Raw genomic sequence first — 27,039 nt, forward strand, 5'->3', positions numbered from 1 at the left:
TGGAGACAACATGGCGGGGTGGTTAACAAGAATACACAATTTGGTAGACAGAACAATGTCTCCAACACCACAGAGATGATTGTGATGACAAAGTAGCAGACTGTTTGAATGCTATTCTGTGATAAAACCCTTATGCATTTCCTGCCAAAATGTTTCAGTTCCTAACTTTAAGGACACTGTTCTTTATCTATAATCATAGCCATCTTGACTGGAATGAACCACCACTATTGACACACAACCTGTAACTGAATTCAGATAAAGAAGTATGTGGGATATACATGGCAACTTGAACCTCTGCAGAAACTTGATCTTCTTATGGTTGATTAGATACTTTTTATCTTAAGTGGGAAACGTTCTTTGTTTTTATTATAAGTTCTGCTTTTGTGATGTAGAATGTCAAGGGGCTTCTGAGGTGGCAAAATTTAGCAGACCTTGGCCGATCTTGAAAATATCTCAGCAGGGTGAGATCTTCTACTGAGGAAAGAAAACAGTCCCAGAGGGTCCAGGTATGAAACCGTTAATCAAAATTAAACTTTTTAAAAAAATTATATTTATTAAGAATGTTCATATAATAAAAGACGCATCGAAAGAAAGAAAGAAAGAAAGAAAAAACGTGCACGAAAAGAAAAAGAAAACTTAAGTTAGGGTTAGGGTTAGGGCAATGAAGGGTCGTTTCGTGCATGTGAAAACTCACATTCATTGCCAGCTGAACTGAAGGTGCCTGGCTCGATTCAATAAGCTGATCTGATTGAACTGATTTTGGATCACCCTAACTTCTAACTGTGTTTTGAATCATACATAGGATTGTTGTGCAGAGTGATAATCACAAACACTCCTGTTTGTGCAGAGCGCAGCAAAAACTCCAGGAAAATATTAGCCATGAAAGCAAACACATCAACAGTGCAGCTATTCACAATATCCATTTCTTGTTTCCCAAAGAAATCCAGTCAAAAAATATATACTAACTGGTGTTTATTGATAAAATGCAAAAACTCCATAAAATGCAAATATCATACAAAATATAAAGAAAAACACATCTTCTCATTATACTGTAGCATCCAAGACTTATTAGCAACACAAGCTTAACAAAATCTCTAGCTACAAACTCTTAGAGAAGAGGTACACTACTTGGCAATTTGTTACAACTACGTAGCCCATAAAACCTACATAGTGGCTAACACTAAAACAAGTAACAACTACTCTGAGAGGCTGAACATTTTCCTCTCCTTGTATTATAGCTCTATGCCACCCCCACTGGGTACCTAGCATACACACGCCAATAGGTGGCAGTAAATAGCACAATACACAACACACAATAACAGGTGTTTTTCACATGATCTCTATAGCCAAAATATTATTTGTTATTGTTGTAAAGATAACGGGATGAATCCTTTCCCATGAGAAAGAAAATCCTGACAAGGATCTGGATGTGTGAATTGGGTAAACCTCCATTAAAATGTGAACATATACAATGACATGGGACTCATAAGAACAGAACATGATGGGAGAGGAACACATGAATTTTGATACCATTTGACATTGTTAATTTAGGAAGCTGAGACTAACAGGCATCTTCTAAATACTTCAATGAAAAAATTATTTTACACATACCCAAAAATTGCACAAGCATGAACCATTCCTCCCTTCCCCAATCCCATTCATTTATTAACAGTCCCAGAATCTGAAAAAGATCAGCCCAGCCGCAAGATGATCTTTTCCCTGATACTTTTCCATCCATGATAGAATCAAAGCAGACAAATTCTCCCACTAACACCTTTTTTCCATTCCTAATCAAATTAAGGCTTGCCCTTGATTAATGCAAGGCTTGATAATATATTTTTTCCCAGTGAAACCATGAAGCAGACAATAAACAGTAGTTTTTTGAAGTTAACTGATTGGGAAAATCCTTTTTATCACTGTGCATGACCATTTCTTGGAACAAGTTGTGTTTTTTCTAGGAACTGCTAAAGCAACAACCCATCACCAAAGACCATGAAACTGGCAACCAGTCATGTTATTTGGCCTGGGAATCCAAATCTCTATATAAACTTACCTTTTAATTGTAGCAATGTTCCACTTTCTCTGCAATTTGGAACCCAGACATCGTTTGCAAATTAAATTGCTGGTCTTTTTTCTCAGTACTGAGCTCTGTTCTGCTTCCATGACAATGTGATAGTTAATGTAGCATTTATTGATCAGCACCATTTTAGTGTGTGAATTAAGAAATGAATGGAAATGTTTCTGAGAGGAAGATCTTGAACAGCACCTGTGAAGAACTAAACTATAATCAAGTCTACCCTGGAACCAAAGAAATACCAGGTTGGGAAAAATATGGGAGCATAGATAAGAATGAAGATGGAAAGGCATGCTGACAATCAGAGACAATTGTGAGAAACTGCTACCAACCAAGATAAATCTGGAGATGTTATGAAGAAGATAGCAAACTTCATTTTTCTACAAAAGTCATCCTGAGTGCACAGAAGCCTGAATTGGGAATATAATGTCAAAGTGCATCTATGGCAAGTAGTCATCTATGCAACATCGATATTGCATTAATGTTTAGTTATATTTTTCATGAAGTAGGTTAAGCAATTGTGATAGTAAAATAGGGTTGTATCTTACTTGGTGTTGGAGGGGAGGCTATCAGAGAATACTAAGACTATGGCTGAGATTGGAAATTGAAGAAATCATTCCAGAAGAAGACAGTGACAAAGCAATTTGTGGGAAGCAAGCTCAAAGACTAGATTGCCAATATATCCCAATATCCCTCTCAAAGGATCCCACATAGCAGAGTTGGTATCCAGCTATGTGCTGAGAATTAAATCATGTAAGTAGCATTATAAGTCTTTTCCCTGGATCCATGGCAATGAAAGTCTTTGACTTAAGATTTCCATGCAGATCTCTAGGGAAAGGCTGGGAGAAAAGAGTAAGAAAAGGAATACTTGTAAACCTGTTTTGTAAATGACATGAATTTACTGTACACATCACCAATGCATGGTTTCAAAGAAAACTTCCTGGGAAATAGCAGAATTATTCATGTTTGATTAAGATATGCTACCCTTTGCTTGCAAATAACCCCAAAAGGCAACCTTTGAAAATTGCCAGGTTGGAGCCATCCAAACTTGGATAATACTTCTGAAATATTAACTCCTTATAGCTTATAATAAGCTTATAATAAGAAAAATGACATATTAGGCACTAGTCTGAGAGTCCACCTGTCCCTGGGCAGATTCTTTCAGGAAAGAATCATGGAGAAGTTGAACCTATTACATCTTCTGCTGTTGAAGATACATATGAAGAACTCAGCATCTCTGTCACCCTTGGAGATAGTACTGTTTGCAGAAGGGTGACAACACTTTTCTGATATGAGAGCATCCGCCATCTGAGATAGAGCTCAAACTATGTGTGAGCATGATGTTCAAGGTATCAAGATATCACAAAGAGATTATCTACCATAACAGAAATCTTGCAACATGAACATCAACTAGTCAGCCATTTCCTTAGTTGCACACAAATAAAGATAAACATAAAATGAACCTTATGACATGCAGAAACATAACCTTTTAGGGATGCATTTCCAATTAGGGAGAGAGAAAAAGTCGAACTTTTTCTTTGACATGAAAAGGCGACATTAACCCCATTCACCGTTTCTTCTCTTCCTTTGCTTCTTCTAACTAAAGCCTAAATTGGCTCCCAGTCCCTTCCATACAAAGTGGTGGAGATCCCTTTTATATGTTGAAGAGGGGTCTACACAGTGTAGGAATCTAATTTAAAACATTCCCAACAGATATCTGCACCACCACCGTTTGAAGAGAGCCAGAGGATGGGAACCCTTTGCCTCTCCCAGTAACTGGTTTCACCATCAAGGTTATTTCACTGGAGATTTTTTTTTTTAATATTCAGCCAGAAGAACTTTCTTGTAATCTAAGAGCAGTATTCTGGGTCCTTCGCTGTGGGGTGGGAGAAAACAAGCCTTGGCCTTCTTCTGTGTGATGCTTATTCAATAGCACTGTTATATCTTTCCTCAGCTGTCCTTTCTTAAAGTCAAGTATAATAGTTCCTTTAGTCTCTTCTTATAGGACTTAACTTCTACAGCTGTGCAAATGCTAACCATAGGTTTGAGGGTTAGGGCTAGTTCTTCTAATTTCTTCTTATAGGGCTTAATTACTGGAATTATGAAGATTTTAAGAGCATGTCATAACAGGCAAATCATAGGTACAGATTGCACACTAACTTTATCCAGGTGTTATATTTTCTAATACACTTCATAGATTAGACTCCAGGTAATTGGAGGCAGCCCACCAAAGTCACTTAAATGATCCCTCATTTGACCATATAGCCATATGGGTAAAAGCTTTCCATCTTCAGATTTCATGACCCTAACTCTGGCTGAGGGTGATTAGCTTGAGCATTCCGAAATGGAAAAACCCAAACTATATGAGTGACTACATTACATGCTAAATTTCCTCTGTAAGAAGATTGAAATAATTACTTCTTAATCATCACCTGAGGTTTCTAATAAATGTAGGGCACCATTTATTTATAATAAATATATATTTTGGATCAAAATAACTTTGCTCTGAAGTTTTGGGATGACTTGCTACTAATTTAAAAAGATATTAAATATTAAGATGCATTATTTCAATACATATACAGGTAAATTATTTCAGTTTTATCTATCCATTTCCATTTCTCACAAAGATGGGTCTAGATCCCTTGAAGAAAAGAGCAGAATCATTCAATGAATGCAAAATCTCAGAAGTTGCAGTGATCTCATGAGCAAAAGAGATCTTAAGTCAGAATGGTTTGAGAGGAAAGGCCTTCAGCTCAGAAAGCGGCTGCTCAGGGGCAACGCTGTCCAGACTCTGGCACACTTCTTCTTATGAGTCACATGCCAGGCAGTGGACAGAATTGCCTACTAGAGAGATGGGAAACCTCCCAAGTGCCCTTTGGAAACAGTGGGACCCATTAGGATCTGGGCCAGATCACCCAAATGGGTGATCCTGCCCAATAGAGGCCATGGGCATCTCTGAATTGTACCCAGATCAAGGCGTGATCTAACCATGTCATTGGGATGATGGAAACCCTCCCCCTCCAGATCATCAACCAACTGTGGAAAAACAAAAAACCATGTTGAAGGTGTGACTGCCAAGATAGGTTGGGTGTGAGAGAAATCTCAGAGAAACCCATGGTTGCCAGGGAGGAGATGATCTCCTGAGTCTTACTAGAGCTGTTTCCCAGGGCAGACAGATTGAGCCCAAGGATCAAAAGGTTGGAATTCTCCATCCTCATCCTGGAAACCAGCTCTGGCAGTTTGGGAAGAGATCCTGCCAGGCAGCAGGACAGTCAGTACACTGGCAGGTACCCAAGCTTGTCTCATAGTTCAGCCTAACATAAAAGCACTCACCCCCCACTGTCTCAATGCTAGTGTTACCAATACTAAACAGGCATCCCTAATGATCACAGTGAACCCCCCTGCCTGGCTTTGGCATTGAAGATGTTGAAGGACCCAAAAGGGGCAATTGGGGTGGAAGTCAAGGTTACCACAAGATTGAAGGACTTAGTTCCTCTGGAAGTCTATCAACTGCACACCCTCCCTTGATATTTCCTGCAGGCCAGCACTACCACAATAAAAGTGATTCCAGCTAGGGGCAACCTGCCCTCCCCTACTATGGATGGATTTATGTCCCAATTGATCCAAAACCAGAAGAAGATTATTTTAAAACTGGTGGAAGAAACACGTATAACCTGCACTCTGCTGATGAACTACTCTGTAGTATTTTCTGTAGAGGAAAATGTACATGATCTACAAGCACCAGTAATGAAAGTTGAGGATCAGAGTGAAAAAATGAGACTGAGTTTAAATATAAAGAAGACCAAGTTCATGAAAACAGGTCCAGCCACTAGCCTTACAATGATAATAGTGAAGTGGTGGGTAGTTTCTGCCTTTCAGGATCAACCATCAACAATAAAGGAACAAGCAGTCAAGAAATATATTATTGACTAGCACTTGGCATGAAAGCCTTGGGAAAGGTATTCAGTTGGCATGATGTGTCTATACCATAAAGATCAGAACTGTACAGGCTGTGATATTCTATGGAGGTGAAAGTTGGTCTTTGAAGAAGCAGGACAGGAAGAGTATTGACACTTTTGAACTCTGGTGTTGGAGAAGACTCCTGAGAAGTCTGGCAGCCAAGAAAATAAACAAATGGAATCATGAAACAAATCAACCCCAAATTCTCACTTGAGCATGAATGCCCAGGTTCAAAGTATGTTTAGTTGCATCAGCAGTGTGTGGCTGGCAATCTTTGTAAGCTTTTCAAAGCAATCCTTATGAAACAAGTCTACTAATTACAGATCTCCCCAGTTTGAAATAATAATAGCTGTGGTGAGTTGGAAGATTGGGAAACTGAATAAAGCTGAAGTCTCCTTATCCATTTTAAATGAGCATGGAGTATTAATTGAGTAAAGCTAAATTAATTAAATGGGACTGTCCCCTCAGTGGAACTTATTTTTAAGTAGTAGTGTCTGGAGCTCCAAAGGGGCATGTGCAAACACACATTCTTTGTCAGTTGAATTGAAGGGGCTGGATGTGATTCAATGAGTTAATCTGACTGAACTATGTTTGGATTGCCCCAGCTTCTAACTGAGACTTGAATTATATATAGGATTTGGGCAGGCTCCATTATTGTGTAAATATGAATAAATGTAATGACAGTGGGATTGATTCTTCCTTCAGGCCTTAGGGCTAGAAAGTTTATGGAGCCAGATCGGTGTTTTGGCTTGTTTGATTGAGAAGCTCATTCTTACCTGGTGTCTCATTGTTCTTCCTATTGTTTTGTACACATATTTGTAAGATATCCACAGTTATTGGGTTAAGATGGCTGGCTATATAAACATGTAAAATAACATGGAACAAAATTAAACAAAATTGATTAAGAAGAGAATATGACGGGACAGGGACATGAATTCTGATGGCATATGCCACTGTGAATCCAGGCAGCAAGGTTACCTGGCAGCTTCAAGATATGATAGCTTATGTAGCATTCAGTGGGCAGAAGCCATTTCTGTGTATGAATTAAGAAATGAGTGGAAAGTTTCTGTAATGGCTGAGGTGACGTGGAGAGCTGGCCTTTAATATCTTCTCAGGAAGACTTCAAAAGTGGGTTGATAAACTCCTAGAAGATAGATCTATCAACGGCTATCGCTGGTGACGGCTCTACGTTATCTCTGTTTCCTAGCCATTATACATCCAAATATGAGCAGAAGAGAGGTCTGTTGCCCTAACCTCCCTCTGAAAACCACAGAAGAATTGGTTTACATGAAAAAGATGCTCAACTCAAAGGGGCCTTTGATTTATCCAGAGTTCCCATTGGGAATTTGTGGACCTCCATGTATCCTCAGTATCACTAGGCATAGTGTAGTTCAATCACATCTTCAAGAGGACAGATTGTCTACCCTAATGTGCTCCAGAGTAATGCCAGCATGCAGACAAACCTGATTGAGTTGAGTGGTCAACATGAGCACCCCAGATCCTTAATCAATCCCAGTCACTACACTCTATTCTTTTGTCAGCTTGAAGCAGTTCATGTGTTATTGAATGCATACATGGACAAAGACAATTGAAAAGAACTACATTTCCTGATCAGACACCAGGAACTCCTGACTCTAACAGATAGATGATCTTCATAGCAACCATGGGCAGGATCTTCCTGGGCTTGGTCTACATTGAGGTTCAACTAGGGGCTTCCCAACAGTTCAATTTATACATTATTCCTGACAGTAAATGTTTCATCAACCAGTTCACAGCCAGTTGTGGGGCACAATTATTAACTGTCTCAAAGGGAACCATACAGAAAACAAACCAAGATGAGTTTGATGGATGGGAAAGAAGGTCTACTAAAGTCCTATCATCCCAGCACTTTACCAGATGCAGGCTGCCAACTGGAAATAAGGAACTGAAATGTGAGTAAAGGTTACTCTTAACAAAAGCTTGGAAACCATGTAGCAGAAAAAAAGACTTGCAATACTAGAAGCTGTACATTTTTAAAGTAGGTAAAAAAGAAAAAAAGCAAGAGGAGCTTTTCTTGCTATTAATAAAATTGATATTTGCAAATATAATGGAATGTTATAAAGAGCAAAGTTTGCTCTTCTCTCTCTCTCTGTTATTGCTTTTCATTACTTACTTCAACAAAATAAAATAATGACTTCAAACATTAAACATGTGATATCAGTTACTGCCCTTTCATCTCTTTAAGGGGACATCACAACTCGTCTTCCTGCATAGTTTTTTTTCTGCAAAATATTTTTTTTTCCCCTCTGTCCTCCAATTAAGAAAATAAACCAATGGGTTGAGGCTACTCTTGAAAGAGGCACAAGAATACAGTCTTGAGGAATAACAGCTGGCTTTAAGGAAGCTTTTCTTACACCTCTTCTATAACTGGACCTAAGATCTAATAGGCAAGAGTAAATATATGAACAGACATTAATGGACTTCAAACTTCAGAACTTCTCCAATTCTGCAAATAATTTTGTGATTTGAAAATGTCAGAAATAAATAAAACATATTGACAAAAAGTTGGTGATAGAACTGATTAAATCTTTTAAAATCTTCAATCTGATGAAAAGATGCTTGGACAATATGTAACAAAGAAAATTACATGCAATGATGAGAGCTACAGTACATATTTTTAAAGTCTCATAAGAAAAGAAATTCTTATTACACACTGATAATGAAATATAATAGAACGATAGAAAGCATTCTTTTTCTGGATACATGTCTCTTCACTTTTGAAAACTATGTACATAGCGGTTTTTCCTATTTTCGTTTCTTTGTGTTTTATGATTTAGTTGTGTAACTTATATCAACTTAGTACGTCGTTAATGAATCTACATATTATTTCCCAAAGAAAACTGTGGCTTAAAACATGGTATATACATTTTCAGTGACAATTCACAACTGGTCTTCCTCCATGGTTTTCTGATTTTCTGGCTTGTCCTGCTCATCCCTGAAGACTCTTTGCAGAGCAACCCTCAAAGATGCTCTGGGCTGATCCTTTCCTGTCTGTTTCCTCCCGACTAAGAAATAGAGGAGGGGGTTGATGCTGCTGTTGAGAGCAGCACATCCTATGCCAATTGTCATGAGAAAGGGGTGAGGGGAACCAAAATATTCAATGACATAAAAGGCATCCATTGGGAAAGAAAACAGGAGGAAGAAAAGGAGAGCCAGCAAGATGGCGGTCAGCAGCTTCCTTTGGTTGTGTTGTGCTTTCGAGCCCATATGGATCCAGAGGGTCCCAGTGGACACAACCATGAGAGGTGTGCAAAGTAAACCATTCACAATAAGCTGGTAAAGTAAAGGTGAACTTCCAAGGCTACTGGTCTGGTGGAGAATGAAGTGCACTGCAGTGAGCAGGAAGGAGAGGGTCCATATGATGCCACAAACTAGGGTGGACAAATAGGGCGGGCGATGGCAGCGATTCCAGAGTGGGAAGAGGACAGCCACACACCTGTCCAGGCTGATGGCTGTCAGCAGAAACTGGCTAGCAGAATAGGTGAAGAAAAAGAGCTCGAAAAAGAAAAAGAAAAAGGGATAGAGAAGGTAAGTTCTTGCAAATAGAGTTGACAAAGCCACAAATGTAAATGCCACAATGAGGGATATGAGGACCCCAAAATCAGCGATGGAGAGATTCAGGATGTAAGTGGTGAAAGAATTCCTCTTAACAGAATAGGCCAGTAGATAAATTGTCCTTCCATTTCCCAGCAAGCCCAAAATACAGCTAATAATAGTGAAGCTGGTTATAATATTTCGTGTTAAATTATGAAAGAGTCCACCATAAGGAGTAGGAGATCTTCTCAACGTGTCAGTAAAATTCACAGAAGTATTCCAAACGTCTGAAATTGTCACAGAACCTTCATATGCAATAACATGTTCAATTGGTTCATGATACTCCGTAATGCTGTTAACAGAAAGAAACCAAGGGGGAGTAAATCCTTATTATAAATCCATACAGATGATATAGATACATTTTTTAAAATTGCAAGTATCAGTGTGCAGCTTTGGTTTTTTACAACAAGAAGGTAAACTATAGCACCATAATCCCACTCTGCTGGTGAGGTTGGATAATTGCTGCAGTCAATATAGACTTAAGCTTTTCCTCCAGAAATCCTCCAGTTCCTTGTCACTAGACTTCCCACCAATTATGAGGTATTATGGTTGAGGAAAATAGAATTTACAGTTCTAAAGTACAGGAGAACATGAGATTGCTGAAGTTTTCTGTAAATAAATAAGTTTATGGGCCTATATCGGGGTCCCACTTAAGGCGGTTGGATGTGATAAGGCAGGTGTCATGGATTTCCTCTAAAGACCACAAATCTCAGACATTCTGATTGTATGGAAAATTCAGAGAAGAAGAATATGAATGATGATGCAAGCCTGTGTCACCTTTTCTCCAACTTCCATGCCTTCGGGAAAGAAAACTGCAGAATATGGTATTGTGGAAAGTTCTCCTGGGGGCCATTGTTGTGGGGATGGGAGAAGAAGAGGGTACAACTTCTACATTGTGGTGTCAGCTGTGACTTAGATACATGAGAATGTTATGGTGAGCAATTATGAATCTTTTGGCTTTATGTTGTAATGCATGTTTTGGCCCCTTTTCATTATCATGGTTTCTAATGAAGCCTATGACTCCCATCTTCTCCACCGTCTGCTCAGTTTCTCTTCTTCCCTTTCCTCTTTTCCTTCTTCTCTTTCTAGCTCTTCTTCTAAGGTACTTGAAAACCCTTCAGCAGTGCAACACTTTGGATTTGATTCCAAAAGGGTCCTCTGGAGCACACCAAATGGCACATGTCGCATCATCTGCAACCCTTGAAAGCAAATGTTCCTTATGTTGAGAGTATGTGGCAGGGGAAGGATGGAGCTGCTTTGCTGAGTTGTTACTAAGTAGGAAGTAAGACGTTCCTCATACTCCAAAACAATGTTTGCAAATCAAATCTGAAGTGTTGCACAGTGGCAGTATGTACACCCACACACCCACAGAAACACTGAGGCTAAGCTCACAGAATATGCATTTCCAGGTGCAGTACAATCATAACAATTGTATCCATACAACCCTTATTCTATCCTTCCTCTCTTTCCTCCAGGAGATCAATGTCTTTGGGTATGAGGACTCTGTCAACTTGACGCACGCGGCCAGTGGAGGTGGCTGCGTAATGTCCCAAAGGGGGATGATATGTCTCATTTCCTGCACTAAATCCAAAACTTTTCAGTGGTCCCAGACACTCATTCACAGCCGTTTACGGGCATATGAGTTGGGCAACCTCCATCCTTTAGAATGCAGGTTGCAGAGATGTGCAGAGTAGGGGACAAAGTTTCTCTTCCAAATCTTTGGAACTACGTGGAAGTTGCCTTCAATCCTCTAATTCAAAGATTTGTAATATAGTATACTTACGGCTGCTGGTAAAATACCCAGATTTCTTGGCGAACTCTGTCAATGGTTGTTTCATTACCTAAGGAAGTAGTAACAACAAGATTATGATTAAATCAATAACCCTTGGCAGAAAAAATGCCAGTGTGTTTTAGAAACCTCTTCCATATTTCCATGTCCATTTGTGTGTGTGTGTTTCTCTGTGTATATATTTGTGTGGGTGCTTCATTTATATTTATATGAAATAAGGTTTGCATGGCAAGAATCACTAATATTTTTTACTGGTTGCCCCAGATCCCAATTAGACAATCATCACTCCTTGAGGCGCCCTTTAGGGTTTCTGCCCCAGCTGATATTTGATTAAAACAAAAACAAAAACCAAAGACATAATTTTTAAAGGGAAGCTATCAATTGAAGCTTTGCTTCATCTTTTTTCCCAAAATGCTTCCGGGCCTCATTTTTCTTAAAGTCCTCTTGAAGAAAATAGTGCTTGACTTTATCCCATCTGTCTCTCAAAAGGACAAGGCTGGAAGATGTTGCCTGAATGAAGAGGCAGGGATCTCTCTGGTGCACCAGCTTTTTGGTACTCTTACATTGCCCAAGAGACTTACTTGATAAGTGAGCAATTCCCTCAGCAGCCATTTTGTAACTGTACCACTCTATGTTCTCAAAATGCCATCTATCTATCTATCTATCTATCTATCTATCTATCTATCTATCTATCTATCTATCTATCTATCTATCTATCTATCTATCTATTAAATTTATATGCCACCCATCTCCCAAAGAGGGTGACTCTGGGTGTCTCACAATTAAAATCAAACATGAAAAACAGTAAAAAAAATATAAATATCCACATTAAATTAGCTAAAAAAATCATACTATATAAAAACCTATACAGTATACAGTACATTAAAAAACCTGTAAAATGCAAGACGATGGGGGCCAGAATCAATTACCCATGAGCCACGTCCAACGATGTGAGCCACGCCCATCAGTCCCCCAGGCCATATGGCATAGCCAAGATTTCACACTCTTCTGGAACGCCATGAGAGTGGGGGCACACTGCACCTCAGGTGGTAAGTTGTTCCACAGAGCAGGGGCCATGGCAGAAAAGGCCCTCTTCCTAGACCCCGCCAGTTGAAATTCCTTGACTGGTGGGGTCTGCAACATGCCCCTTCTGCCAGACCAAGTGGGGCAGGCTGATATAACGGGGGTGAGACAGCTCCTCAGATAACCTGGTTCTGTACCATGAAGGGCTTTAAAGGTAAAAACCAACACCTTGAATGGGACCTGGAAGCAAACCAGCAACCAGTGCAGCTCACGTAACAGATGAACCCTCCTGGGAGCATTCAAAACTGTCCGCACCACTGCATTTTGTGCCAGCTGTCACTTCCAGGTACTCTTCAAGAGTAGTCCAATGTAGAGCGCATTGCAGTAATCCAGCTGGGAGGTGACCAGGGATGAGTGACCATGCGGAGAGCCTACTGATCCAGGAAGAGGCATAACTGATACACTACATGAAGTTGCCCAAAGGCCCTCCTAGCCACAACTGCCACCTGCTCTTTGAACAGGAGTCGTGAGTCTAGGAGGACCCCCACAGTACTCGCCAATCTGCCTGGGCTAGTGCAAACCCATCAAGAACCAAACATGATAAACTCCTAGATCTTGAGGCTCCCCATACCACCTTACCAGGGTTCAGTTGAAGCCTTTGGTCCCCCATCCAGGTCCCTACAGCCTCCAGGCACCATGAAAGGGTAGACTCAGCATCGCTTAGGTCACCTGGGATGGAGATATATAGTTGAGTATCATCAGCATACTGATGATACCTCATCCCATGGTGCTGGATGATCTCACCCTACGGTTTCATCTAGATGTTAAATAGGAATGGCGAGAGCACCAAACCCTGAGGCACCCCACAAAGTAGGGGCCACGGATTGGACCTCTCGCTCCCTATCAACACCGATTGGGATCGGCCTTGGAGAAAGGAGCTGAACCAGCACAGAACTCTGCTACCCAACCTCAACTCCTGCAGCCGACCCAAAAGAATACCATGGTCGATGGTATCGAAAGCCGCCAAGAGGTCAAGAAGAGCAAGGATGGATGGGCTACCTTCATCCTGCTCTCGCCAGAGATCATCTAAAAGTGCGGCCAAAGCTGTTTCTGTCCCATAACCAGGCCTAAAACCTGACTGGTAAGGGTCCAGATAAACCGTTTCCTCCAGGATCATCTGAAGCTGTCATGCGACCACCATTTCCGCCATCTTTCCTAAAATGGGAAGGTAGGAAACTGGATGAAAATTGTCCAGAAGGGTGGGATCTAGCAATGGTTTCTTGAGGAGGGGGCAGACCAGGGTAGTCCTTAAAAGACTACGGGAACACCTCTCCTTCAAAGATGAATTGATCACCGCCAGTACCCACCCCAATGTCACCTCCCTGGTGGTTTTAACCAACCAGGAAGGACAAGGATATAAAATACAGATAGCTGCATAACAGCCCTGAGGGTCCTGTCCACTTCCTCATATCCAACAGGATCAAACCATTCCCAGATAACTGGGTAAGTCCGCTCTCTGGGCATCTCCACTGGAACTACCTCATGCTTGGCCTCCAGCTGAGAAAGGATCTGAGTGATTTTATCCATCAGGTGTTTAGCAAATTCCTCTGCACAGCCCTGTAGGTGGTCCTCCGAGCCCTCCCTACCCCTCACATTCCCCAAGAGAGTTACTTCATAAGTGAGCAACTCGCTCAGTAGCCATTTTGGGACTGTACCACTGTATGTTCTCAAAATGCCAATGCAGCCATCACCCTCCCATCCCCTCACAAAAAATGTCAGGGTCCATCTTCTGGTGCTGGAATCTGGATATTGAATTAAGCTCATTAAGTATTTTGAAACACCTGAGACGTTCTTTATCACAAGTAGTCCCCAAAGACAGGAATATAATATAATAGCTAAGATGCTGTTCCTACCTGATGAAAGATTGAATTGTCCCTCCATTCTGCAAAAAAGACTCTGTAAATTAAAGGAAAACATAGATATATATATGAAAGAAAGCTTGATTGATCTTCTGATTGTGGAAACTGTTGAAAGGAGGAGTGTTCTTGGGGAATTGTTGGTGCCCTTTCCACCTACTAAGTAGGTGTGATCCTTCTTAGCTTTTCAAATCACAATACACGTGGAGGTACTGTAAGATGTCTTCCCCTTAGCATGAAAAACGACACCTCACCCACTTCTGAAGATATTAAGGGTAGAGTCCTCGGTGCTGTCTGAGCTTAGTTGTTTGCTTGCAAATGTTTCATTGCCCAACTAGGTAATGTCATCAGCACTGATGATGTTACTTAGTTGGGTAATGAAATGTCAGCAAGCAAATAACCAAGCTCAGAGAGCACCAAGGACTCCACAGTTCAGCCTTGAGCCACAGATATTCTCTTCTACTGGATATTAAGGGTGCTGGTCACATACCTCTGTGTCAATTGATCCTTTCAGGAAAGAAGCAAAGATGAATTTGCTATATCTTCTACACTTGGATATGAGAAATTAATTCACCTTCTGTGCAGGCTCTTGAGCCTACACCCTTTGGAGCAAGACCAGAAGAAATTACTGATACTTGAACGTCTCCCTCTCTAGTGGAACTCCAAATATATGAGTGACCACAGTCTGAAAATGCTTACAGCACTAAATGCCCGGAACCTGTTGCCTTTCTGTCTACAATATCAGATATTGAGTGTGTGTCATGCTTTAATAAAGATAAAGAAGCAAATGGAGGTAAAGTGAGATTTTGCAGATAAAATCATTTCATCTTTCATCTTGATACATCTCCCTTCTAGGGGTCAAAACCAGCATCTTTCTTTAACTTTTGGGATGCTCACAAAAAGGCAACGTCTGTTGTGCATGAAACTCAGGTCCTGATGGTTAGATGGAAGCATCCATGGATTTATTTGAAAACTGTGTACGGCCACCCACGTTATATAAAATAGTGCTGGGAACTAACAATTGGAAACACAAACAATATACGGAAGTTTAAAAAAAGTTTCTTACATACCACCATAACAGTCTTCTCTCAAAAATACAAAAGCTGAGCTTGCTTCACATCATAGAAGATCAAGGTCTTAATGGCCTTCTGGAAGACAAGAAGGAGAGCAGCCCTCCAAATTTCAAGGGGGGCAGCTGGTGCATAGCTCCAGCTCCAGCTCCAGGAAAGGCTTACTTCCTAGGTCCCACCTGATGATGACCCTTAATACAGGGGACTGGAACGAGACCATCTTATCCAATTACGGGATGGATAGATGTCTTCAGGAAGAGACGATACCTCAAACAAGCTGGTCCCATGCCATACAGGGCTTTAGTGATAACAGCACCTTGAACTGCACCCAGAAAGAACCAGTGCAGCTCACACAGCAGCAGGAGAACAGGGGAAAAACGTAATGTACCCCAACATGCACACACTGCTGCTTTTTGGACCAGTTGACATTTCTGGATGGTCTTCAAAGGCAGCCCCCCTCAGAGCAGATTGTAGTACTCTTGCATGTGTTTGTTTATGAGTGCATAAGATAGAGATAAAAAATGGAAGTGAGGAATATTACGATCTCTTTTGAGTATAAGGTTTGAGGAATGGAAATAAGGATGGAAAATAAGGGCAGAACATTCTTGACCAGTAGCTTTCCTAGGTTGATCCCAAAGTTAGTTTGCGTATACTTTAATTTTGAACCGGCATAGTTCCCAACCAGGATGGGTAAAACAGGATTGGCTAGTCTTAAAATCAAAGACCCTTTAGCTTAAGGGAAAACATTTGTAGAGGGGCACTTGATGTGTATGTGAAATCACGGGGAAAGTGAAGAGTGAGACGTTTCTCTCTCTCACACACATTAATACTGGTAATCATCCAATGAAGCTGGTTGGATTTAGGACAGACAAACGATACTTCTCACATAACGCATCTATTTAACGTTTGGAATTTGTCACCACAAAGTATCCTGATGGCCACGAACATAGATAATTTTAGAAGTGGGGTTGATAAATGTATAGAGGACAGGTCAACTAAGGGCTATCACTGATGAAGGATCAATGCTACCTGTGTTTTGTGAGCATTGCCCCTCCAAACATGAGTAGGGGAGGGGCCTATAGGTCTTCCTTCTGAGCATCTTAGAGGCATCTGCTTGTAAAAATAATGCTGAAGTAAAACAGCCCTTTGATTCATTTGGAGCTGGAATGGGGAACTCGTGGCTCTCCCGGTATTCTCAATATTGCTAGCCATGCTGATGAAGATGTAGTTCAGCTCTATTTTCAGCAGCCCAGGTCCTCTGTCCTAATGTGCCCAAGAGTGAAATCTGCCTGTAGACAAACCTGACTGACTTGAGTGTAGTGCACAGGAATACACACAGATCCAAATTATTGCACTCTACTCCTTTATTAGCTCCAAGCAGTTTGTGTTCTATTGAATGTGTACATGGATGGACACTTGACTAAAAAAAGCAACTGTATATCTCAATGTGTCATCTGGAGCTCCTGACAGCAATTGGGAGATGATCTTCAGAGCAGGCATGTGCAGGACCTTGCTGGTCTTGGTCTACGTAGAGGTGCAACCAGGGACTTTCCAGGTATTATTCACAGAAAATGATTCATCATGAAGCTCACATCCCACTGCTAGACATAATTAGAAACTCTGTCTCAAAGGCTGCCATACAGAATAATAACCGGGAAGAGTGTGATGGATGGAAAGGAAGGTCTACTAAGGTCTCATCATCCTGGCACATCACCAGGTGAGGCCATGGCCTTTTAGAAACAGATACCTGACCCAACAGAGGAACGACTGGTGAAGTTGATAGAATTTTCAGAGATGGCTATTTTATTTTATTTTATTTTATTTTTTGATTAACGAAAAGAGCACGTCTGCATTTATTGCTGACTGGAAACTCCTTATAGACTTTTTGCATGCAAATGCACTTATAACCTTTGGTTTTGATGATTAGGAAAAAAAAAATCTGATAATAGAAAAAAATAAACTTTTTTGTAACCATAGAGTAAGAGATAACTTTGTACTCGTATTTCCTACAAAGGATATCAGAAGCTTCTTCTTTCTAATTCTTTTTATCTTTTTTTCCTGCTCTTCTGTCTTTTTCTTTTTCTGCTTCTTTTCCTTCCTTCCTTTTCTTTATTCTTTATTTTGTATTACCTTTTGTTATGTTTTACTTTCTCTTTTAAGCTTTTAGTAAATATTATACCACCACCACCCCCAAATTAGAAATAACGACTTGAAATGCCCATAAAAGTTAGTCTTAACCAAAGCTCGGAAAGCATGTAGCAAGAACAAAGATTTAGAATGATAAAAGTCACTATTGCAAGTCCGTGCTATAGTCTAATTGGGAGGTGACTAAGGTGTGAGTGACCATGTGTGGTGCCTCCCAATCTAAGAACGGTTATCCCCCAGGAGGCCCTAACCAGCCAGATGGGACATGACAAGAGTCTCAGCTGATGCCATACCCCAAACCAGCCAGACACATTTCTGGGAGGGGAAAGCCCTTCCTTCCATGCCCAACCCATTCTTGGTTGGAGTTAGGGCTAATATCATCTCGAAAAAATGAAAACACTGACGTGATATGACTTTTTTCCCTGTTATATCTGCATAAATACATTGTTTTTACATTCTTAATGATATTGCAGATCAGAAGACTCTAAATTAGATAATTGGAGTGTAGTATTGATCCTGATCCTGGTAGCACAAACTAATTGGAATGAAATGCTAGAATGGTAGGTATTGGGCTGAACTGAAGAAGAGGAATTGGACAAGTACTGTAGTTCACCAAAGTCCATGCAGTATATTCCAAAGATTTCTTTTTAAAATCAGCTTGTCAAAGTCATAGACCTGAAGAACTTTTTATAACTTATACATAATATGATGGAGGAAACTTCACTATGTAAACTTTGGTGGTCTTCAGATTCTCTTCTATTCCTTCCTTTGCTAAGAACCATTTTAAGTAGTTCTCTCTTACTCCACAACTCAGCAAAGACTGTTCTCAGATACATGATCATTTTAAAACTTTATTTTAAATTTAATTGGGCTGTAGGACACTACTGTGTTGTCTTCTGAGAGAGCAATTATGTCGTACAAGATCATACATGCATGAGCTTATCTGGTTTTAGCAGTTTTCTCTTGATTGTCTATCAATGGTCCAGGGCCCTATTGAATTTTTTTGATACTTACTAAGACACCAGCCATGGATTGATAGTCATCCACCAGATCTACAACTTTTTGTAGAGCAGAGGTACAGTATGATGGCTTTTAAAGCTAGGATGTAGTTTAAACCATTGAATGATAATTCAACAGATTTCTGTGACAAGAGTAAGAGGGAAAAAAAGTCAAATGCATATTATAACTACTTCAATTTTTAACAGTGATTTATGGATAGAGTGAAAAACACTTGAGAAAAAGTTCAGTATACTTTAACATAAAGCTGTTAAAAACCCTTCACTGATTCTCTTCTTTTACATCTTGTGCTAAAAGACCACTTGAAGTAGCTCTCCATTCTTCCTTTAGTAGGAAGGACTGTTCAGAGATAAGTTCTAGTTTAATTATTTGTTTCTTTAATTTTAAGTTCCCTTTCTTTCAAAACATAACTGGGCATGCATCTGGATTGGGGCCTGGGTTTCTGATTCCTTCCTATTCTCTTCATCCTCCTTGAAAATTTTCTGGAAGATGACCTTCAGGCCCTGCCTAGATTGACCTTTCTTCCTGCTCTCTACCAGAAAATAGATCATCGGGTTTATGCTACTGCTTATGCAGGCAAACAAAACGGTAAAACAATACAAAGGTGTCAAGTATCCAAAAAAGTTCATCAGTTCTGCAAGAGTCAATGGAAAGGCCAATATAAGGAAGCAGAAAAGTGCTAGTAAAATTACTGTGAGGAGCTTTCTACGCCTCTGTTGTTTTGGTTTAAGGCAGATTTTGATGAAGAGGATCAGACTAGAGAGGGTCATGAGAGGCAGGCAAAACAGAGTATTTATGAAAAAAGAGAGAACTTCACGAGAAATGCTGATCCCTTTAGTAACAAAGAAAAAGATCTTAATTCCAAAGGGGAGGAAGGCAACGACCCATATGAAAGCACACAGTATGGTGGAGAAGCGTGGTGGCCGATGGCACCGATGCCAGATTGGAAACAGCACAGCCACACATCTGTCAATGCTGACAGTGGTCAAAAGAAATTGACTGGTGCAATATGCAAACATGAAGAGATTAAAAAGAATAATTAGATGACTTTCTAAAGTAATTAGTGGGAAGAAAATACTTATGCATTGGAGGTCCAAGACCACAAGAACACCAAAGTCAGCAGCAGCCAAATTGAGGATGTAGACCGTGAAAGGATTCCTCTTAATTTTGAAGCCCAGGAGCCAAAGGACAATTCCATTTCCCACTATTCCAAAAATGCTTATAATGATGCTTAGGATATAGATGGCATCTTCCAGAGTCCAATAATAAATAATTATTGCCTGATGTTCAAAGTCAGTGTTATTGTAGTCATAACTGTAGTCATAATTTTCACCTTGAGGATTTAATGTTGCAATATTGGGCAGACCAGCTTGAATTGGACAACTCATTTTGATTTATGTTTTGTGGTTTATTCCTTTCGTTTCTTATGCATCAGATCTTCTGATTGTTTCCTTCTATCAGGTGTGTGTATGTTTGCATTTGTATTTCCACTGTTTCTTGTCTTTCTAGCCAGCCAGATCTCACAATTTATTATTCCCGTGCACTGAACTGCTGTCAATTCTTGATATAGTCAATGAAGATCAAATACCACATCGTGTTTCTTTCCCATTTTCAAAATAGACACATGGAATATGAGAAATTTCAAATGATTCCCTTATTAAACATGTTCCTGTTCATATACTTGGACTTTTTTCATGAATGATCTTCTGCAAATGGACAAAAAAATGGAATTTATCTTATTGTAAGAACTAATGACATTTACAAAATCAAAACAGTTGTGTCATATCTATTCCTTTATGAAGAAGCAAGAGATACACAGTATCAGAACAGGAAATAAAAACTCACAATAATCAAAACATAACTCTAAGTATATTTCTCTTTGTGTGTAAAGGAAATATCACATTACTTTCAAATGATCAGTTTGCCCCTTGAAGGGTTTGTTACAGCTAAGTCATGATAAATTAATTTTATCTACTTTTCCTCATCTACTTTTACCTACTTTTTCTTTATCTACTAGCTTACTTGATGGGGAGAATGCTGTGGACATAGTATATCCAATGTGCAATTTGGAAGCCTTCCTGGACTTGTAGCTCCTGCTTGAGGAGCACGTGGCACTTGTGGCTAGAGGAACCTTTGCACAGATTCATCTTGTGCACCAATTGTGCCCATTCCTGCACCAGAAGGCCTTGTTCACAGGCACTCATGACTTACACCCTTCCTAGTAGGATTATGGCAAGACATTCTCCACGGGACTACCCTGGAAGACCATCTGGAAATTACATCTGGTCCAGAATTCAGTGTCACATGCAGCTTTGTGTACCTTTCAGTTTGCCCATATTACACCACTGCTTCATGAGCTGCACCAGCTCCTACTTTCTTTCTGGTTACAATTCCAGGTGCTGGTTATCATCTTTAAAGACCTGCATGATATGGCACCAAGTTAGTTGTAGGACTGCTTCTCCCTGAGGGTATCTGCCTGTTCTACCACATTGGATAGGATGGGCAGATTCCAGGTCCCTTCCTTTAAAGATCTTGGTAGGACTGAGGCAGCTAGGTCGACTAAAAATGATGGCACCCAGACAATACACATGTATGGTCCCACACCAGTTTGGAGGTGTCACACACACTGCTCCCAGGTTCGGCTTATGGTCACTCACTCACACACTTGCAGCCTGTTGAGGCACGCGGATCTTGTCAGCCCCCCTTGCTTTCTACCTGGGTTTTCCAGATAGGTGCGGCTAGAGCAGACAAGACACACAGCCCTGGTCAACAGTGGGGAAATAATTAGGGACACATGCAAATCATTTCCAACCGAACACTGAGGCACAAGAGGTTCTTTGTAATACATGGAGACCCAGTGAATTTAAAGTAACAGCAAAACTTTACTGGTTGCAAGGTACATTTGCTCTTTCTCTCACACACACACATGCTTAGCCACACTTGCCCACGTCCTTCCCAACTAGGCTTCCAGGCACTAGCTAGAGGGATGGAAGCCACCAATTCTGGATCCAAAAATGGCTCAGATGACTCAGAAGACAACTCAGAGTGGGCAGGCTTTGGGACCCCTTTAATCCCCAAAAGTCCTTGCTTGGTTGATTCACAAGTCTGGCAGCTGTTGATGGGATTGGGGTTGGGGTTTCCATGTGCTCAGCCCCAACTTCTTTTGTCTGGTTCAGGTCACATTTTTCCTTTGCTTCCTTCTTATCTACCTCCCCGAAGGGATCTCATAGACAAGATTCCTGGCTTTTGTCCTCTCTGCTTACGTCCCTGCTTCATCTTTAGGTTATGGCAGCTTCAGCCTAGCCTCACAGAGGGTAGCATCAAATGGAGTTCTGTCCTGGGCCTTCTGCTGTTCAACATTGTTATTAAGACCTTAGAGGGTTTGTCAAGCTCAGTTTCATTCCATTACTCATTTTTTTCCAGTCTTAACTTCATTCTATTCTATTTCTGCATCTGCTTACCATTTCTAAAACTCTGAATTAAAATGTGCCCCCTCCCCATCATTTCTTTGAGCAAATTTCTTGCATATTTTTTCTATGCAGTTTACTAATACACACCTTGCCCATACACACACACACGCACACATTCTCCCACACAAAGGTATATCCATAATCCAAATTTATGGGAAAACTGTATTTGCCTTTTTATAGTACGTTTGGAGTGGAAATAGAGAAAAGTCCCCTTAGCAGCACGGTGGTGTTTTGTGGTGTTCACGCCATAGAAAGCATGACCCTGTTCTTCTTTATTACAAATTGTATAGGGCCATCTTTAGAATGTTGATCAATCCTCTCTTACCTGAATTTGAAATGTTCTGATATATTTGATTTGCACTATTTACCAGAACAGGAAGATAATTTTACTTCCGTAAATGTTACAAATTTCTATCACATCATGTTGCAACTCCTCCACAGATGGTTAGGGATTGTACTTTATGATTATTTGGCTATGTTATGGTCCATGTCCACAATAAAATAAATCATTCATTTATTCATAAGTATTATGTTAGATTAAGACCATGCCCCTACGTTTGTATTAATGTTGATTTATTTCTAGTTGTTTAACCTTATCGTTGTTATCACCATTGTTTTTATACACTAACATTATACCACACTACTTTATATTACACTACTTTATGGTTTACATAGTTTTAATATTAATATTTATTAAAACGTTACATTAAGATTTTAGTGACATGCTAATTATATAGCTTTGCATTCATCATTCTGAGTTATAGCTATTTTTCATAGTTTTTATATATTCACATTTATGTCACACAATTAGTAATGATTAGGGGTTTTTTCCCCCCACAGCTTATTGGCTAGATATTTCATATTTGGATGGTTTTATGTGTTCATTATCTAATGTTATGTCAGTTGATGACTAAAATAAGGATTAAGAGCATGTTTATATGTATATTTTTAGTAGTGAACTGTTTCACACTATTCAAAAAATTGTGTAGTTCAGGGAGGGCGGAGCTGGCGTCGCGGCGATACGGCGGGCGATCCTGGGCTCCCAGGATCGCAGCCGATATCTCCTCCCCCGGACGGTCCCGATGGACCTAAGCCGTCCCGTAGAGATGGCGATCGCAAAGGGCGCGTCCCGCGGATCTCAGGGACGCCGCAGGTCCCAGATTGATCCCGGGAGAAGCTCTTGAAGCCGGCGGAGGAGAGGCAGCCAAAATGGCTGCGAAAGCCGGGACAGCTCCAAAGGAAGAAGGAAGAGAGGGGTGTCAACTGGGTGAGATGGACTTTTACTATTCAACTATTTTTAGAGAACACCTTAAGTAACTTAAAGAGATTTTTAAAAGTGAAGAAAAGTGGATTAAGCGGCGAGATTGAGCCTTATAAAAAAAGGGGGGAAAATTTTTTTTCTTTTCAACTTTCCCTTTTTAGTGGAATTGGCAAGATGTTTTTCTCTTAAAAAAATATATTTTTAACTGGATTGGCTTTTTCTTTTTAATACTCAATAACTCTTTATCTTAAGCCTTTTTTTTTGACTAAGATTTCTTTATTGTTATAAGAAATTTATACTTTTTGATTTTGAAATGGGGAAAGTGGAGTTAAGAGAAAGTAAATGAAAGAAAGTTGCACTGCCATCTAGAGGCTCGACATAGTGCCTTTTTTCTTCCATTGTGACGCATGCTCAAGGACCCTGTGCTTTTTAAAAAGATAGTGGGATGTGCATGTTTATACAGGTGCCATCCGAATAACTATAAACAAGAAAGTGGAGTTGAAAGCGATTTTGAAAATATCAAGATGGAAAGTTTGAGCTAGTCACAAGAGCCCTGATTAGTGGCAGTAGCTCTTCTTTCTGCTAGAAGCTCTGCTTTGCTCTCCATCCCCCCCTCAGTTGGATTTTTTTTAAAGAGACTTAGTCGTTTCCCTCTTCTTCTTCTTCTTCTTTTTTTTTTCTTTTCTTGCTTTTTTTTTTTCTTCTTATTTTTGGCAAGAACAAAGATAAAGAATCCTTTGACTCAATGAAGGTTTATCAAGATAATAAACTATACGAGAAACACAATGCAGAAAAAGATCTTTAAATTATTGAGGATGACTATAAAAAACTGGAAGAAGAGCTGCAGAAATTCCCGCAAAAAAAAAAAAAAAAGATATTAAAGCTAAAATGGACTTAATTAAGCATAAAACGGGATCAATGGAAAAGGAAGAAATAGTACAAGAAATCAGAAACATTAAACAGAATTATTGTGAGGCTTATAAACTGAGAATTAAAAGGGTTAATCAACTGATAAATGAAGAGGGACAGACTTGTTCTTGGCACTGAGGGTGAGAAAAAGATTATACAAGATTATAATGGAAAATCGTACTAAGAGAATGCACAAAAAGAAGAAGCAAAACAATATTGAAAGAAACTACTTCAGATGTTCAAAGAAAAAACGAGGGGAATACAATAATGATGGAACTGACAGAAGCTTCAAAAAGCAGAATGTTTGAAAGGACATTTATTACTGCTTTCTCTTATCCAATAATATAGAAAAAGGAATAAACAGCTAGATATTTTGGGATATTGAATGAAAAGGGTGAACTCAAAATTATGCAAGCGCTGGAATAAAGTATAAATCTGAGATATATAGTTAAAAATTGTATTTGATTGTAAATGTTTCAAGAGATTAGACTAAAATTTATACACGGTTGAATATAGTAACATATAGATTTTAAACTAGAGACATTTTTGTTGAAACATGTAGTGAAGAATCTGGTTAGAACTGTAACCCGGTTAGAACTGTAACTGATATTGTAACTGATACTGGTTAGAACTGTAACTTTTAAGAACTGGAAAAATTAAAAAGTACTTATGCAGGAGGAAGTTATTGAAAATTATGGAATGTGCAGAGATGAGTTAAATTGAGATTTGAAATTAGAGTAAGAAGATAAGTAATTTTATATGACACTGAGAAAATATAGTAATGTAATGGATTAGGAAATTTTATAATAGAAATTTGATATTAATTATTATATATATACACATATAATCGATAGATGAAAATGTATTACTAATCCTATTGAAAGTTAAAATTTCTTGTAATAAATGATTCTATAGATTAGCTATGAATGATTAATAATTGTTAATGGATAAGTATACAAGTATATTTTGAATAGATGATATGAGAATTTAAGATTATGAAAGGGGCACCAACGAGTTGGTAACTGGTTGACACACGGTATAAAATGGAAGATGCTTTTTTTATGCCTTTCTATGTTTTTGTTTGTTCATGTATGGTTTGTGTTTGTTGTAAAAATAAAAAAATATTTTTAAAAAAATTGTGTAGTTCATCACATAACAAGGGATGTTGATGAGCTAAGATCCAACGGAATCTGACAGTTCATTTCTATAAGTCAATCCAGATGTGCAATGAAGTCATCATTGGATTAAATCAGTTCATTTTAAATTGTTGATTTGATTCATACAAAAATTTCATTTGTCCATGCAGAAAGGCATATTGAATTGCCAAATGTATCTTAATTTTCCCAATCCGGTGTGTTGCATCAAACAGCCAGTTAAATTGGACAATTGTACTTAAAGAGAAGTATTGAGTTAAACAGTCTTGCAATGCAGCTCTTCCCAGAACACACCTAGAATGATTTATGAGGATTGGAGGATTCTATGAGTAAGTTGCCCAGCAAACAATTTACTTCATAATAGAAGACAACTATAGAATCTACATGTTCTATACGTGTATAGAATAGTCAATGTCCAGACTAAGGAGAAGTCCTGAGGCCAACTGAATCTGAGATGGAACATGAAGTTCTTCCTCAGTGAAAACCTAACAACAATCACAAAATAAAAAAATACTTCAAGAGAAAAAAATACGCAACACAGTTGCTACACAGTAGTAACAATACAAATACAATTAGCAGCTTTGATACCACACCCCAGCTTCAAACTGTAAGTCCTACATTTCCATGTAATCCCACCTAAATATATACGTACAGTTTCACCCAAAATTGTGGACAGCTGTAGAGTAGAGAAGCCATCTGAGTTTTTTCATTTCTTTGTCTGCATTTCTGTCAATGTGCCTCTGTGTGTATTATCTTTTTGTCTCAGAGTTGGCTATCGCAGCTCCTGGTCAGGCCTGTACCCAGAGATAACAACGAAAAACATCTCCTTTCAGGATGTCTGACAAAAAGAGTTTTGGAGGCTAAGCATGTTTCTGCCACCCTTCCGGCAAGCTTCTGCCTTATCAGAGAGAAAACTTTCAGCAGGGCTTCGCATTGAAACTTGGGATATGAACTTATCTATTAACTTATCCAGTGATTATAGATTTGTAGGGGCTGGCTTAATGCTGATTGCTGGAATCAGGAAATAAATTAAATAAATCTAGGCTGTCACGTCTGCAGACCATTTACAAGGTCACAATACATGAAAGTTGGAGTGACTACTGTTGGGAAAAAAGAAAAACTGCAGGCATTCAAAATGCCAGACAATATTTGATTTTAAGACTATGTCTGCCAGACAGGACATGAGGACGAAAAGGAGAACATGTCCTCCTTTTGCTGGACATCTGGTAACCCTACGCAGGCCTAGCATCTAACTGTAATCTGATTCACAGCAGGATCCAGATATATACAGTAAGTCTTGTCAAAACAAACGGGGCAAAAAACGTTGAGATATATTTTTGAACATTGGTCCTTGAAATTATTTCATATAATAGACGGAGGGTGTGTCAATGAAGTTAGAGAAGAAGAACAAGTTATACCAAATAAGTCTGAAACCAATTGGAATCTGGATTTAAATCTGATAAGCAATGAGAAGGATATGGAAAAAAAAAAGACGTACTGGCTATGCAAACGAAACCAGTTGATGTTTCATTCCTTAAGGCATATGTAATGTAAATAAAATAATGTAAATAAATCTGCATGATGATTAGCCTAAAAATCAGTACACATCTCTCTTTTT

The 27,039-nt window shown here is 39.4% G+C and overlaps 2 protein-coding genes across 6 annotated transcripts; both read right to left on the bottom strand.

Moving 5' to 3' along the window:
• Positions 1-8,584: 8,584 nt before the first annotated feature.
• On the bottom strand, positions 8,585-26,210 carry LOC112542739 (proto-oncogene Mas-like). Of its 5 annotated transcripts, XM_088148933.1 has the most exons (5): positions 26,074-26,130; positions 14,393-14,435; positions 13,539-13,694; positions 11,451-11,508; positions 8,585-9,959 (listed from the first exon to the last, which is right to left on the bottom strand). In XM_088148933.1, exons 3-5 carry the CDS (start codon positions 13,654-13,656, stop codon positions 8,954-8,956), a joined length of 1,182 nt encoding a protein of 393 aa, XP_088005059.1. In that variant the 5' UTR covers positions 13,657-13,694; positions 14,393-14,435; positions 26,074-26,130; the 3' UTR covers positions 8,585-8,953. The 5 variants fall into 5 exon arrangements, with proteins under 5 accessions (XP_088005059.1, XP_088005061.1, XP_025032048.2 ...); XM_088148935.1 differs by lacking the exon at positions 13,539-13,694 and having other exon boundaries at positions 26,074-26,210; XM_025176280.2 differs by lacking the exons at positions 13,539-13,694; positions 26,074-26,130 and adding an exon at positions 14,886-14,959.
• On the bottom strand, positions 19,011-20,021 carry LOC112542740 (mas-related G protein-coupled receptor member H-like). Its single transcript, XM_025176281.2, has one exon. It carries the CDS (start codon positions 20,013-20,015, stop codon positions 19,011-19,013), a length of 1,005 nt encoding a protein of 334 aa, XP_025032049.1. The 5' UTR covers positions 20,016-20,021.
• Positions 26,211-27,039: the final 829 nt, after the last annotated feature.

Source organism: Python bivittatus, unplaced genomic scaffold (assembly GCF_059951505.1).
Source record: "Python bivittatus isolate LINGU-HERP-01145 unplaced genomic scaffold, Pbiv_v1 ctg000590_np1212, whole genome shotgun sequence".
Taxonomy (NCBI): Eukaryota; Metazoa; Chordata; class Lepidosauria; order Squamata; family Pythonidae; genus Python; species Python bivittatus.

Excerpts from the sequence above, each read along its gene's own strand:
- LOC112542740 (XM_025176281.2), bottom strand. The coding sequence starts at position 20,015 with ATGAGTTGTCCAATTCAAGCTGGTCTGCCCAATATTGCAACATTAAAT.
- LOC112542739 (XM_088148932.1), bottom strand. The coding sequence starts at position 13,260 with ATGAGGTATCATCAGTATGCTGATGATACTCAACTATATATCTCCATC. Across the intron at positions 11,509-13,118 it reads AAGGCTTCAACTGAACCCTG|GTAATGAAACAACCATTGAC; the intron begins GTAAGGTGGTAT and ends CTACTTCCTTAG. Across the intron at positions 9,960-11,450 it reads TGGGTATTTTACCAGCAGCC|CATTACGGAGTATCATGAAC; the intron begins GTAAGTATACTA and ends TTCTGTTAACAG.